This window comes from Danio rerio, chromosome 13 (genome assembly GCF_052040795.2).
Source record: "Danio rerio strain M-AB ecotype USA chromosome 13, GRCz13ab, whole genome shotgun sequence".
In the NCBI taxonomy this organism is placed as follows: domain Eukaryota; kingdom Metazoa; phylum Chordata; class Actinopteri; order Cypriniformes; family Danionidae; genus Danio; species Danio rerio.
In genome coordinates, this window is record NC_141033.1 from 43,778,035 (window position 1) to 43,794,098 (window position 16,064).

The 16,064-nt window shown below is 36.6% G+C and overlaps 1 protein-coding gene across 5 annotated transcripts in view; it reads right to left on the reverse strand.

Moving 5' to 3' along the window:
- pcdh15a (protocadherin-related 15a) overlaps window positions 1–16,064 on the reverse strand; it is a 406,352-nt gene that overhangs the window by 12,658 nt on the left and 377,630 nt on the right. For 4 of the 5 annotated variants that reach the window (XR_015504985.1, XR_015504984.1, XM_087277644.1 and 1 more), the window contains 1 exon segment: window positions 2,203–2,224. Coding sequence is in view for 3 of the 5 variants with exons in the window: in XM_087277644.1 (XP_087133770.1) it covers window positions 2,203–2,224 (22 nt within the window). In the remaining 2 variants the exon portion in view is untranslated. 5 annotated transcript variants of the gene reach the window in all.

Below are 16,064 nucleotides of genomic sequence, written 5' to 3' on the forward strand. Positions count from 1 at the left end.
AAACATTATTTAATTTTTTGAGTCATGGTGCACCCTCGTTAATGTCTGCTTCCAGGACGTTAGAAACAAATGTTTTCCCTTTAGCATAATCATTTGATGTTACCGCCATGTTGCAGTCTCTTCGCTGTACTGGTTGATACGGAAAAAAATAATGTGCTGACAACATCCAATCAGATAAGAAGAACCGAGAAGGTAGCATTTGAAGGCTTGAAAACACGGTTTCTCAATTGTACTGTATTTGCACGCAATTGACAATAAGTCACAGGCAAATTAAACTTTAGTGACAAGGCAGCACTGGCCCGATCGGGCCAGTAACGATCTTGTCTACTGTCCAGAGCATCTCACACGCTGGCCCCGGGCCACCGGGCAGTCCTTATTGTTGAGCCCTGCACAGTTTTTTTTTTCTACTATGGAAGTCAATGGATACAGGTTTTCAGCATCAAAATGTCTTCATTTGTGTTCAATAGAATATAGGAACACTTAAAGGTTTGGGACCATTTACAGTTGAAGTCAGAATTATTACCTCCCCTTTGAAATGTTTTTTCTTTTTCAAATGTTTCCCAAATGATGTTTAACAGAGCAAGGAAATTTTCACAGTATGTGTGGAGAAAATCTTTCTTAATTTCGGCTAGAATAAAAGCTGTTTTGTTTATTTATTTTTTAAAAACATTTTAAGTTCAAAATTATTAGCCCCTTTAAGCTGTATATTTTGGATAGTTTACAGAACAAACCATGGTTATACAATAACTTGCCTAATTACACTAACCTAGTTAAGCTTTTAAATGTCCCTTGAAGCTGTATAGAAGTGCCTTCAAAATATCTAGTCAAATATTATTTACTGTCATCATGGCAAAGATAAAATAAATCAGTCATTAGAAATGAGTTATTAAAACTATTATGTTTAGAAATGTGTTAAAATCTTCTCTCCATTAAACAGAAATTGGGATAAAATAAACGGGGCTAATAATTCAGGGGGCTAATAATTCTTCAGACTTCTACAGACTTCATCTGTATGTCCATAAGTGCTCAACTTTTACTAAAGCTCTATTTTTTTTTGGAAACAATCAAGGGTCATTTGATTATAATCAGTTTTATACCACCTGTTTTTGTTGTACAAACACCTCTCCATGGCTTACATGTTATGCTGGTCGTGTAAATAGGATCATTTTCCTAATATTCGATTTCTAATGGTCTCATTAACAGATTTTCATAATATGCATATTAAGATTTGTACAAATAAATGTGCATTAGTAAAACTTTACTGCTGGCTGAATTGAACATGTAAAAGTAAATGTGAATATATACATACTTTCCCCCTCTTTGTTGTAGTTTTACAAAAACAAAAGAATGATATTGAGAAGAACAATTAGTAAAGTCACTAAAGTTACCCAAGCTGCAATCTGCTGTCTTACGCTATCTGTTAAACTTTTGTTTAAGCAACAATTGATTGGGAAATAATAATTATTATTATCATGCTTTCATTAAATTGTAGTATTTTTATAGCCTTTTAAACTACCTCTTCAATATTTACAAAAAGAAACAAAAAGGAGCTTTGACACTCTGGAGAAGAATGTCTGAGTGCATCAATTACATCAGGTTTCCACATATTTCATGTGCTACAATGTTAAAACAGCCCTCATATGAATTGTTAGTCACTGATATGGCCCCCCACCAGTTTGAGTTTGAGACCCCTGCCCTACCCCAACTGTCACAGTAGTATGGCCTTCAGATTGCTCTTCACTGTTTGTACACTTTTAAACCACACTGAAAACTGTGAAAACTGGCCTGACCCAGTTTTAAGTTTACTAGAACTTCTATGTTAGGCTGCTTTGATCTACAATGTATCTACAATGTAATCAACATTGTAAAGCACTATAGAAATAGAATTGAATTATGGGGTACAATATCTACTACTTATTGGACCCTTGTTGTTGGATTCACCCTTAAGGGCCATCCCCACCAATGTCAATGAGCAAACTTTGCCCTTGATGTGAAGTATTTAACTTCTGTATATTACTGCTGAGCACTACAGCTGATGTGTATTATAATTCTGCAGATCTTTTTCATGCACAAATCACAATCTAATGCACTAAAGGGAGTGTAAAAAGCATAATAAGACCCCAGTAACACACAAAGTTAGTTGTTTTTCAAATTCCAAACACTAAAATAAAAACAATTTAATGTTAAAAATGCAAATCTTACCTGTCTGCCCATGCCCCGCCTGCTGTAAGAAAGAGAAAAGTTAGAAAAAGAATGACATCCAGCTGAAAATGCAACATCTTTTGGCTGGCAAAATTCTTCAGACTTATTTTTGTAGAGTCTGACTCGCTTGTATCTATCTTACAGAAAGCGTTTCAACACATGTCCTCTCTTATCACACGTCCAGAATGAAAACAGCATGTTTAAATGGGAAAGCACTTGAAAGATAAAAATGCACTCTGGGAAATGGTGCAGATAGTCCTGACACAAGCAGTTTTTACCTACAGCAAAGACTTTATAAGTGCAGGTTAATCTGATTTTTGAAATAAGTTTTCTGGTGAATGGTAAAGCAACACCTACAGTACACAGACACTCACATATCCTGTATTTAATGCGGCAGCTGTAAGAGGTTCCATCATTCACAAGCAAAATATCCAAGAAAGTTACATTTCAGAGTTTCTGAAGGGCAACCGAGTAAGTGATTAAAATACTGTGACAAATGCATAGTGTATGCTGTGTGTGTGTGTGTGTGTGTGTGTGTGTGTGTGTGTGTGTGTGTGTGTGTGTGTGTGTGTTTGTGTTTGTTTACTTCAATATGTTTTTGGACTGTCGCCCAAAGTAAAACAGCTGATGAAATGTCCTCTAGTAGACGTCATCAAAAACAAAGCCAATCAAAACAATGAAAAAAAGCAAGGCAACAAAAAAAAAAAAACAAATCAAAACAAAAGCATAATAAAAATAAAAAACAATAAAATGATAATGAAAAAAAACAAGCAAAGAAAAGCAAAAGCAGAGTAAATCAAAGCAAAAGCATAACGGGAATATAACAGATACACAAAACAGAAATAATAAAATAACAATGAAAATGAGGCAAAGCAAAAAATAAATAAATAAAAATAAGAAGCAATGTAAACAAAACAAAATGAAGAATAGCAAAAGGGAAAACTAAATCAAATCACTGCAAAACAAAGCATAACAAATATATCAATTACACAAAAAAAAAACAATAAAAATACATGGCAGAACAAAGGAAAATGAAACAAAGGAAACGAAATAGCTTAACAAAACAAAGCAAAGGCAAATAAAGGAATAGCAAAAGAAGAAAAAAAAAACTAAATAAAATCAAGCAATATCAAATCAATACAAAACAAAACATAATATATATATGCAAATCAAACAAAAATGCTAAGAAAACCAAAGGAAAACTAAGCAAAAGCATATAAAGAAATAGCAAAAGGAAAAAAAAAAATAGAATCAAGGACAGTCAAATCAACACAATACAAAGCAAAACAAATATATACCAAAAACAAATACACAAAAAACAATAAAAGCAAAGCAAAATAAAAACCTAAGCAATAAACAAAGCAAACAAAAAGCTAAACAAAACAAAGCAAAAGCAAAAAAACAACAGCAAAAGAAAAATTGACATAAAATCAAGCAAAAGCAAATCAGCGCAAAACATAAATAGAACAAACACAAACACATAAAACTATAAAATAACAAGGCAGAGCAAAGCAAAATTAAACAGAAGCGGTCACACTTTACAATAAGGTTCATTAGTTAATATTAATTAATGCATTTACTAACATGAACAAACAACGAACAATACATTTCTACGGTATTTGTTCATGTTAGTTAACATTAGTTAATGAAAATACAGTTGTTCATTGTTAGTTCATGTAACTCACGGTGCATTAACTAATGTTAACAAGCATGGACTTGGATGTTAATAATGCATTAGTAAATGTTTAATTGTGTTAATATATTGCTGTACATGTGTTGTTCATGATTAGTTCATGTTAGTAAATGCATTAACTAATGAACCTTATTGTAAAGTGTTACCACAAAAACAAAGCAAATGAAAAAGCTAAACAGAACAAAGGAAAGCAACAGCATATTAAGGAATAGCAAAAGAAAAAAAACTTAATAAAAACACAATACAAAGCAGAACAAAAGATATACTAACAACAAATCTATAAAAAATGAATAACGTGAAAGAGTAAATAGTGAGTGCACATGCTCTTAACATGTTTTATGAAATGCAGCCGATAAATAAAGAAGCAGCGAGGCCTGGCGTTGAGTTTATGTCTTGTTTTACATTAACTCATTTTAAAATATCCCTGTCAAATGCACAAACACATCTCTCTCACACATAATGAATGAGTGGCAGATGAGTGATGTGAGATGTGTGTTCGTATGCCACTGGGAGGAAAGTGAGGTCTCTCTGTGTGTGTCCCTCAGGGAGACAAAGACCGTTTCTCAGTTCAAAGAATGCCGAGAACTTGGACTCGTCCTCTAGTGGCGATGACGATCTTATATCATGCTACTTTCACTCCTTCTTGTTCAAACTACTTATCTAAAATGAGTTGATTTAATTTAGTAGGTGGCACAATGGCTCATGCAATTGGCATTTTTGTATGGAGTTCATTTGTTGTGCATGTTCTCCCCATGTTGGTGTGGGTTTCCTTTAGGTGCTCCGCTTTCCCTCACAGTCCAAAGACATGTGGTACAGGAAAATTGGGTAAGCTAAATTGTCCGTAGTGTATGGGTGTGAATGAGATTGTGTGGTGTTTCCCAGTGATGGATTGCAGCTGGAAGGGCATCATTAAACATATGCTGGAATAGTTAGTGGTTCATTCCGCTGTGGTGACCCCTGATGAATAAGGGGATCAAGCCGAAGGGAAATGAATGAATTAACTTAACCGACTTGTGTTGGGACAACATGTAGGAATTACGTGGAAGCCAGCATTTTTACAGTGTTGAAAGAAACATAAATAGGAAGGACATGAAATGGATCTCTCTCTCTCTCTCTCTCTCTCTCTCTCTCTCTCTCTCTCTCACACACACACACACACACACACACACACACACACACACACACACTGACTCCTCAAACTTCATATCAGTATAAAATGAACTATTGATCCATTATTAAAAATGCAAAAACACCACAGCCAGATCCTCAGAAGAAGTGCTCTCATGTTTTAGGAGCAGCAGGAGAGATGTTGTATTTTTATGATGAAAGGAAGGAGAAAGAGAGGGAAATACGAACAGAGGAGAGAAAAGAGAGAATTAAGGTTAGTGATGTCAATGGCAGATTCATCGATTGATTAATTAAATTCCCCAGATCTCATGGCCTGCGCTTTCATCCTGCTGAGCAAGTCGTGTGAATATAAAGCAGTTTCACTGGACCTACAAAATAAGACACAACATTTCCTCACAGCATCCATTCAGCGCACACTTAAAGGCATAGTTCACCCAAAACTGACAATTCGGTTGTCATTTACTCCCTCTTGTCAAGTTACTTAGTTTTTTTTTTTTTTTTTATCTATTGAGCATAAAATAATCTATTTTGAAAAATGTTGGAAACTTTAGCTTTATGCACTTCTACATAAGTGTTATCCAACTATTATTCTCCTCTGATTTTGGGAATAATGTACAGCTATGGTTGGTTTCAGAGTAGGGAATAGCTATGGGTTACATTTTCCAACAAAAATGATGTTCCTGGATCAACACAAATGTTAATACAGGATTACGTCGTATTTGGTAAAATGATGATGTCAACCTGTAACCATTGACTTACATTGTTACATTAGCCCCTTTCACACATACAGACCTTTCCGGAAAATTACAGAAAAGAGAACAGGCCCTTTTTGAAAATACAGATAAATTCGTTCTGGCTATTTTCCGGAATGCAGCGCTGTGTGAACGCAGAAGTAAGACTGCCGGAAAGAGCGCGTGCACGTCTAGAACGTGCTGACATGAGACGTCTGCTTTAGCCAATCAGACCAGTCAGACGCATTCACGTCCGCGCAGTTTATGAGAATAAAAGCCTTTGAATATTTTCCCAGAGACACATTTAGCTGCTAGAAGTTAGTCAGATAACGTTTATATGTTCATCTTAATGCCAACTGTGTAAATAATTATCGATAAGCCGTTGTTTGTTTACCTTCAAGCTTTGCGTGTGCCCGTGAAACAGCCTGTGAGCACCAGCACACACACACATATCATGTACATTTAGACGTGCAAAAGTGTTTCTCTATATGTTTTCATCAGAGTTGTTCACAATACTGATCCATCCACAGAGTTTGTAATGTAGTCAAATGTTTACAAATACAAGCACAACCGTTTAGAGCTCATTCCAGGGTAATGATGTCAGAATTTACCGGTATTTTGGAATGGATGTGTGAACGGTCTTTTCCAGAAAAATTCCGTAACATCCTCACCTGTGTGAACAGCGCTTTTTTGAATTTTCCGGTAAAGTCATTCCAGAAATTTTCCAGATATTTACCTGTATTACTGAGTGAAAGGTGCTCTTGTTTTTTCTTTTGTTATCATTTCCAGAGGACAAACTTGCAAATAACACAGTTTTTCTCCAGTCTACCTCCGATAGGAGCACCTCCAATTCACAATATGTGAAGTTTCTCTTCTTGCCTGCTTTTGCCATAGCTTTTTTTGTTTGGTTTTGCCAAAGTACGCAATGTTTTAGTATGAATTCAACACAAGTCTTTGTACAGTAGGCCCCTGGACCGCAGTCCTGTGATCTGTGTTTTATACGATAGTTCCTTAACTAAATATTACGTTTTTATATTAACTCTTGTGTGCTGATAGGAGTGTTTTCATCAACTCTGCGGTGGTTTTGAGTCTTAATGGAGTGGAGGAACCATGACGTCAATTTGTACGCAAAAACCTGGAGACGAGTTAGCATTTTAGCAGTTCCAGTTTCCTCGTCCCAAAGTCAGTGGGTCTTTTGAATGGGATTTCAGTAAAATCGCTTAAATAAGGTTCGTGGCTAACACAAACTTAAGATACTTTCATGTTTTGTTCTACGATATAAAACATCAGTTTCATCAGACTATTGAGTTTTTAAATCGGTTATGCTTCTTTAAGAAGACGGTGGCTATCAAGGTGCTAAGTGGGACTACAGGTGGTGTCGGAGACTATACGTCATCAAGATTAGCTAGTCTGGAGCGCAGCTCGCTTGTGTTGGGTGGACTTGCATGTGATTTAAGTATTTTCATGAATAGTATTTTATAGTTTGTAGTATTTTTCTAATTGGAAATTCATATTGTGTGTAGATAATTCATACATATGTAAAGACTGTCGAGACAGATTAATTTGTTGACCATTTACTTTAATTAAATGACATTTTGAAGATCCTGCGCACCAGTGCTGCCTGTCTCTTTTCTGCTCTTAGTAATGCAAACGTGTGAATAAATGTGTAAAAATACATACATATTAACTGTCATTTCAACGTGATCAAGTGATTTTTCATCGTTTTTTTCTTCATCTGAACTCATTTAACTTTGTCATAAATACAATATTTACACTCCTCCATAAAATGCATAGCAGATGTGATTGTAAGGGCTGCTTTACGCTGTACTTTGTGACATAAAAATAATACTAAATGTTGCTCTGTCCATGATGGAACTTGCAGGCATTTGATAGACTTCTGTCGTCTGTTACTAAGGCAAGCGGCCTGTATGCAGGCGAGCGATACACTTATTTAAATATGTCTTATGAAAATACTATGTAGGCACATTTATTCATACAGTTTTAAAACTCACATTCCACACAGAATGTCTAAGTTTTAATATGGTGTGTATTTTGTGGCTCTATATTCATGTTTGGTGTCATTTTAAATGTCTTTATGTGATTGGTAAAGTGGTCCAAATTGCACTGTGATATTTTACAATCTCCCTTATATTAGTTAATTTGGGTTTTGACTTTGACAAGATCTTTGCCAGAAGCTTCACTCCAGGGAAAATGGTCCTCACATCAACTCATGACCAGGCAAGAGTCTTGGTGAAGCTTTTACTGTCTTGAATTTATGGTGAATTGAGTATTTAAGGGAAATGTGGAGAAGTGTCTGTGGGATTCGGTAGCCAGGATACCCCATTGCAGTGTATAAGTCTCTGAGCTCTGCATCACGACTTATATGCTGCAATGTATTTCTACATGGTCAGGTATTAGTCTCTACCTTTTAAATGTATCTTTGAAGAATTAATGTTGTACAATCTTGATTGGCTTATTTTGTTAAATTATGTGAATTGGAATGGAAAATCTTTGCCTGACAAAGAAATGTGAAATTCTTCTTTAACTGTAATATCTCCTGAAATCACTTAAGTCATACATTCAGGCTCAATTGATGGAGCATACGCACAGCATTAGTGACCTGTTGATTTCTGACAATCACTGACTTAATCTGATGTAATCTAGGGCAGGGGTGGCCAACTCTGTTTCTGGAGAGCCACCTTCCTGCAGATTTCAGTTGCAACCCATATTAAACACACCTCCCTGTAATTATCACGTGCTATTCAGGTCCTAATTAATTTGTTCTGGTGTGTTTAGTATGGGTAGCAACTGAAATCTGCATGAAGATGGCTCTCCAGGAATGTGGAGGATGTGTCCGTGAGCAGATGAAACTGGTCATCATACTGACTCTAAGCAACATTGGGTAAACGATGAACCATTAACTGAAAATAAGGATTTCTTAGGTTAATCAATCTAAATTAAACCTAATCACGACCCATAATGTAGCTTGAATTAGACAAATCTAAATTGGAAACAAATTAAAATAAATTTTAACAAATAAACATATTTCTTTTCACATGTGCTAAAAAGGCTTACATGCATTTAATCTTCACCCCATGCTGTTAGTTCAATCATAAGACTTATAAACAGACCCTTACACCTAAAGGGTTAATGTTGCCTACTGATGATCAACATTGGAAATGACACATTTGACCAATACCCAACAAGGAAAACCACCAACAATCAAGAATGCATGATTTTAATGCTGCCATGTATTTGTAATAAAAATGTATTATATTTGAAGTCATTGGGGCAAGAACAGCTGCCAACATAACAAAAGGGTAGTCAATCTGAACAATAGACAAGGGTTAAAGTGAAAAAAAAGAAAGAAAACGAAACAATGCAGCACTTGAGAACAAAAGAGGTCACATTAGTAAATGTCTGTCTGGATTTGCATATAGGATGATGACAGATTTGTTACAGATTTTTCGATACGCACCAGGGAAACGCCATCTGCAAACCCCTGCAGACATATTGTAGGAACAGTTTGTCTGAATGGAGAGGCATTGACTGTGCGCCTGATGGGGTGAATTCAGCAGGGAAACGTCCTCCTGCCAGGCGCCACAGAAACGATTAGCTGTATTGTTTAATCTCTACGTGATTCTTGACTGCTTGAATTTGTGAAAGGGCAAAAACATCCGTAGGACTGAAGCGAGACAGGAGAGCTTCAGGAGGTCTGGCACTCTCGACAGCTTTTAAAAAGGGTTAGTGAGAGTGAAAGAACGGCGGAGAGAAAGAGAAAATAATGACCCGTTTTTATCCTTCAGACTCAACCCTGTTTACTTTTCTTAATGCATGTTCCTGGTTGTGTTGTGAATGATTCACCAGTCCTCCATATTCCATTTAAAGCACATTATAACGGTGTCTTCCTCTGAAATGACCTTCCTTTTCCATTGACATTACTAATGCTGCGCCGCCTTTTTTTCTGACTGTGCTAAACTGATTAAAGAAAAATGGATGTGTAATTATAAGCCCCGGCCTCGTCAAACTTGATTACAATCTCCTTCAACATCAGTGAAGAGTTCTCTCACAGTCACATGATGACCATACCAGAACATGTCAGCTGTGAAACTTTAAGTATTCATAAACATTACAAATACAGATTTCATAAATCTGATACAAAGTACATTTTATTTAATATATTCTATAGAATAAAACTCTCTTCATCATAAAATGTGCAAACTGGTGGCTAAAAATAAATGTGCATACATTTTGTGCAAAACAACAACTATAAATTTAAATATAAATATATAATACATTTTTAAGTAAAAAAAAAAAACAAAAAACTATACAATACTGTTTCAAAGTTTGAGGTTGGTAAGATATTCTCACCAAGATTGCATTAAAAACCAACCTCATTCTGAAAACGTAGCCCTATATACATTTCTGGAGATCGCAAAAAATATCCCAGCAGACACGTTTTTTTGCAGTTTTTGTTTTTGCAAATTCGCCAGAGGCTGCAGTGTATGCATTTGAGAAACCAATTTATCTTGCAAGTGCCCTTCATTCATGCTGTTCTTATGTAAATTCACCAGAGGCCGCTGTCGACTGACTGACCAACTGACCGACCAACTGACCGATCTCCCGACTCACCCTGTTCTCTAAACCCAACCAATAGTGTTTTAAAAAACACTGATTGACCAGCGCCCACCCGCTTCCCTGAACCCAACTGATTTTAAAAGCAATCCAGAAAAAGAAAAGCCCCCTGATTTTTACCATGTTTTCAGATTTTACCACATTCCAACCCTGTTATTTACTTGTTTATTTTATTTTTTGGCTTTTGTCACACCTGCTTTGTGAAAGCATTCTTCGTCAACTCCTTTCTGCATCTCAAGTAAGCCGACGTACATGGCGAGCTAACTGGACGAACTGCAGTGTGAACAGGGGCGGATTTCTAAGCAATTCTAGGTATGGGGCCGAAGCACTGAAGCACTTTTCTCAGTAGATTTTGTTTTTAAATGCATGTTAAAATATATATATTTTAAGTAGAACCAATATTTTTTAAAAAAAATCTAAATATACAATAAAGTCACAAATAATAAAAATATATATATGTCTGTACATATAGTTAGTTTGAGAACAAGCCATATTTGTGATTAGATTTAAATATTTGTATGTGCAGAATGTAAGGAACGTTGCATTATTCATGAGGGCCCCCGGTTTAGAAAAGAAGTAAAAACATAAAAATTGTATCATTTTAAATCATATAAAAACTTATTATAATATATTATAAATAGCTACATTTCCATCCAGTTTTATGCGCATTTTAGATATGCATATAAAAAGCCGGTTGATGGAAAGCCAAAATGTGCATAAATGTTGAAAATGCGCATAAAAAATGTACATCACTGAGTAGAACAAACCTTTTATTCGATAAGAAAAAAAAATGCACGCAAACTGTGATGGAAACACTTATCGAGCAAATTCCAGGATTCGCATTAAAAAAAGGTCAAGATTTTGTTATAAGAGATCATGTGATGATAAAAATGTGTGTGAATGGGCACTCTGTAAAACATCTGAAATGTTGTTTTGGTCATTCTAAAACGCCTCAACCATCTCAGTATTAGTGTTATTATATTATTAATGACCTCCAGAATCAAGAGCATCTGTGCTCCACATCTCACAGCCTCAGACACCACCACGTGTTCACTGCGTGTCAGGATTGCCTTCTGAGGTGCAAGTCATTTATTAAATAAAGAAAAGATTCACGCAGATTCACTTATCGCAGCTAATTCTATTTTTACTGTTAATAATTTGCGCCAGACAATCAGGAAGTGGCGATTTTGTTCTCATTGACTCGTTGGATGGAAACGCTGCTTTATTCGCATGTCTTTAATCTAAATCCAGTTTTGCGCATAAAGTTAATTCACATTTTTGGATGGAAACATAGCTAATGTTAAAATAGATTTAAATAGATTTTTTTTAATGAGCTATACGATTCATTTAGGCAATTCTTGGCATTGGTTGGGGCCCCCTAATTTCCCAGGGCTCTAAGCAGCTGCATACCTCGCTTACTGGTTAAGTCCGCCCCTGAGCGTGAAAGCTGTCCATAAGGAGGTAAGTGGTCAGCTGGTAAGTGCGAAAAGGAACAGCATCATACCGCCCCATAGCATTAATTTTAAAGATGATATGCAGCCATATGTACCTCTGGCTACATAATACACAATCTCCAGAAATGTATATAGGGATACATTTTCAGAATAAGCCTATGCTGTTAAAAACAGTACTATTGGAAACATTATTACACCATAAAGATGTTTTAGCTTTATCCATACAGTATAATTATCCATATGACAGCGTGTTTTGAAATACAAATGATAAAAATTTCTGTACTGTCACCTTTGCTCAACCGAATGTCTTCTAAATGCATACATGTAAAAGAATCTGTATTAATCCATACAACAGTTCTTATAAAAATAATATTCCTATTTACGTTAACAATTATGATCATATACAACTAAACATTCCTATCAAAAATGTTTTTCCTCCTTTTTTTGTAGTTTTGTATTTGATTGATATGAGCACTGGCTCAATGATTTACCTGCTGCTATTATAACTGTTATTATTATTATTATTATTATTATTAATATTATTATATAAAAGCAGTGATTTATACTGTAAGTTAAAGGTGCAGTAGGTGATCTTCCACAATGCTAACAGCTTAGCATAAATCTCTGAATCAAAGTCCCTCCCCTGCCGCCTAGAGCCACGCCTCCTGAAACACGAGCACAGCCAAAAGAACCCACTCTCATGTGTTAAAAGCGACTAGTCCGGCGGCGTGCAGGAATTACACTCATTACTAAGCCAAACTGACATGCTATTTCAGAGTGAATATTTAGAGTTGCATGGTAAACGATATAGGGAGAGACTAGGCGGAACAGCGCTATTTACTTGTGTTTTGTTGTTAAACTAAGTAAAATCTACATTATCGATGCTTTAAGAGGACCTTTGAAACTGAAAATAGTCTCATTAATCTTTCACCGGAAGATTTTAGTGGCTGAACAACACTTCTGTGAAGATATAACCCATTTGTAACAAAAACATCTAACATTACATCAGCTTTGCATGAAGCTAAAATAGTTTTAAAACAGAACATTAGGCCTACCTGTCTAAGAGAAATTCTTTAGCCATTGTGTCATTCTTTCTCCAGCGTGCAAAGTTAACTCCAATATTGATTCAGGTTTTTAAAAAGTTTTGATTCAGCATGTCTCTCTCTCTCTCGTGTATGCGCAGCACGTCTATGCACAGCACGTCTCCCCCCCAATACACCCCCCCACTATCCTCTAACTTAAACTCCTCACATTAACTGCACTGTTCACATTTGCACATTTAAAATTTGCACATATTCACTGCACCACATTGCACTGATTTACTTATTTGAACTGTACATACCCACTGCATATGGACATCTGTAATTATGTACACACCGACTGGACATATACATTTGCAATCATGCTTATCTGCACACTACTGATTATTAATAGCAACCTGTACATATATTCATATATTGTAACATATACACTTGTTATCATGCTTATGTATCTGCACACTACTGATTAGTAATAGCAACCTGCACATATATTCATATATTGTAAATCTGTTGATGGCTAATCTGTAAATATCACTATAGTTTTTCTATAACTGCACTTCATACCTTATACCTGTATCCTGCACTTGCTGCTATTGCACTGCTGGTTAGACCTAAACTGCATTTCGTTGCATTGTACTTGTACATGTGTAATGACAATAAAGTTGAATCTAATCTAATCAAATCCTAAAATGCCGGTCGGTGGAGCTGCGTACAAACGGCTGCGCAGTTGTTCAAATCTGCATTTGCTGACAGACAATTTGACCTACTTATCGGAATTATGAGAGATGTCGGCCCGACTCTATTTAATTGGATGAACATTTTTTAGTTTTACGCCTCACCCAGAATTTAAAAAATATTTATTAACATATTTAGATCATTTACTTTAATCATTACTTTTGGACTGTGAAGAGACTTTCAACCAGCACAACACAAAATGGTTCTGAAGACAATCACCTACTGCACTTTTAAGCAATGGCCACAAACAATGTTTACATTTACTATAAAGTGCTCTCAAAGTAAAGTGCTCTACAAATAATTCAAGGAAATGTAAATAATGAAAGAGAAAGTTTAAGAAAGAAAATATGAAAAGAGTTCCAGAGTTCAGAAAAGAAAGTCTGATGTGGGCGGGGCCTCTTATTCTGCTGGGATTGAGGGCGGAGCACAAAAGTCTGATTCTGATTGGCTGGCATATACATCGTTCTTGTTGTCATATTTAACATCAGGGCTGCAACCGAATCTGTCAGAGTTCTTCAGGATGCCTTTCGGTTTAAATGTCGGAGACTGAACAGGGATTTCCGGAGACTGGATGGGAGGTGGGGTCGGTGGCGGGGTACAGTCAAGTTCCAGACATGGAGGAGAAAGAAAAGAGCGTGATGGGACAAGAGATGGAGGGGATGGAGGTGGGCTCCCTGGAAAGTCTGATATGAATTCCAACAAAATCTCGCAAGGCTCCACTGTCATGTAATTTGAGATGCTGGAGCTGAACTTCCTCACAACTGGTGGAGTCGGTCGCTGAGCTGTGGGTGGAGGAGGAGTCTCACCATCGTCCCCTGTTATGATAATGCATGGCGGGCTGTCCTTGCCAACAGAAATTGTACTATACGAAAGCATGATGGTGCCCAGCAGTGGGTCGTCAGGATCCAAAGATGCGTAAGAGTCACGACTTTGCCTGGGGGTTCGATCAGCCAAAGCCTCAAACTGTCTGGCCTGTTCTCTGACTGATAGTTTTGTTTCAGTACTCCGACCACTTTGATCTGCATCAAGCTCCTCCCTGCTGTCTGTAAGCTCCGCCTTGAGCTGTTGCTCCTCCCACTGGGCCGGGTCCCAGAGAGCTTGTCTGCGCAGAGTACTGTAAAATCCTCTTCCTCGAATTCTGGATGGCAGTGACCATGAGGTGAATTGACCACAGGGGCTTGTTGGAGAAGGTGGGTCACTGTACAGAAAACCACTAATCCTTCGGACCTCCAAGTTAGGTTCCGGACTACTAGATAGGCCATCCTGGAAAATGGGATTTTGAGTAGTGAGTGGCCGTTCGTCTGACAGGAAGGTGATGGCGCTTTCTGATTTGGGAAGCTTGCTGCGCATCTGTCCGTTTCCAGTGGTCTGTTTGTGAGCAGCAATGGCACGCGAGGCGAAGTTTCGTATGAGGCTCTGTCTGTCCGCCTCCTCGATTACAGACCTTCTGCGTCTTCTGCAGACCACGAGAGAAAACCAAAAGAAGAGAGGAATGAAGCACGTGTGTGAAAAGAGATGGGAAGGAATTGAAGGAAGAGAACAGCCGTGGGAGCATAGCGTGCTAATGAGCCACTACACAAAACAAATCCTTCACTTTAATGGGCTTTGAAAGAACTAAACCTAACAAATTTGCTTACGATATTAGACTTTGTACAAACTGAAGAATGTATTTGATAGTTGATGATTTAGCTAATACTTCAGGAGACTTTATTCTGCATTCAATTTAGTGCATTTTTAATGCCCTACCGGGTACGTGCAAAACAGACACGAGTCAAAGTTGTCATATGGGGAACACTTTAGTTAAGGTCACAATTTATGCTATTAACTACTGGCCTATTGCCTGCCTATTAAGATATTATCTGTTCTTTAGTAGTTATAAAGTATGATCTTATTCTGCGTCCCTAATCCTACCCAAAACCTAAACACACCTTACTAACTATTATTAAACAGTTAATTAATAGTTTATTAACCTTTATTTGTTTTGTTTAATGAATCTATTAATCAACCTCAGTCCTGATCAAAACTACTAAATTGTTTAGAAAATTATAGGATTTTAACTATTTAATTGTCAAATTCACAATCATGTCACTGATTTATTGAAAAAACACAAAATAACGTATTTTCAACATAGAAATGAATAGGGTATATGCAGAGCTAGTGTTTCTTTTCATACTGATAAACATCCGGTGAACAGTTAATGTGATTTTTTTTTTCCATTTCATACAGTTCCTTTTACAGTATTAACATTGTAATGTAATTAAAATATAATCAGTTAAATACACTTTGCCATTCATTTAGTTGCTCAATCCTAAAACGAGACAAAAAGCGGTTTAAACGCACGCGCCCGTCACGATCGACAGGCTAGCGCAGATATAATGGGGTAAAATAAATGTTCATATTTTAAAGACATGGTGAGGAAAAATGTCATTTAATGCAGTGCTTCTTG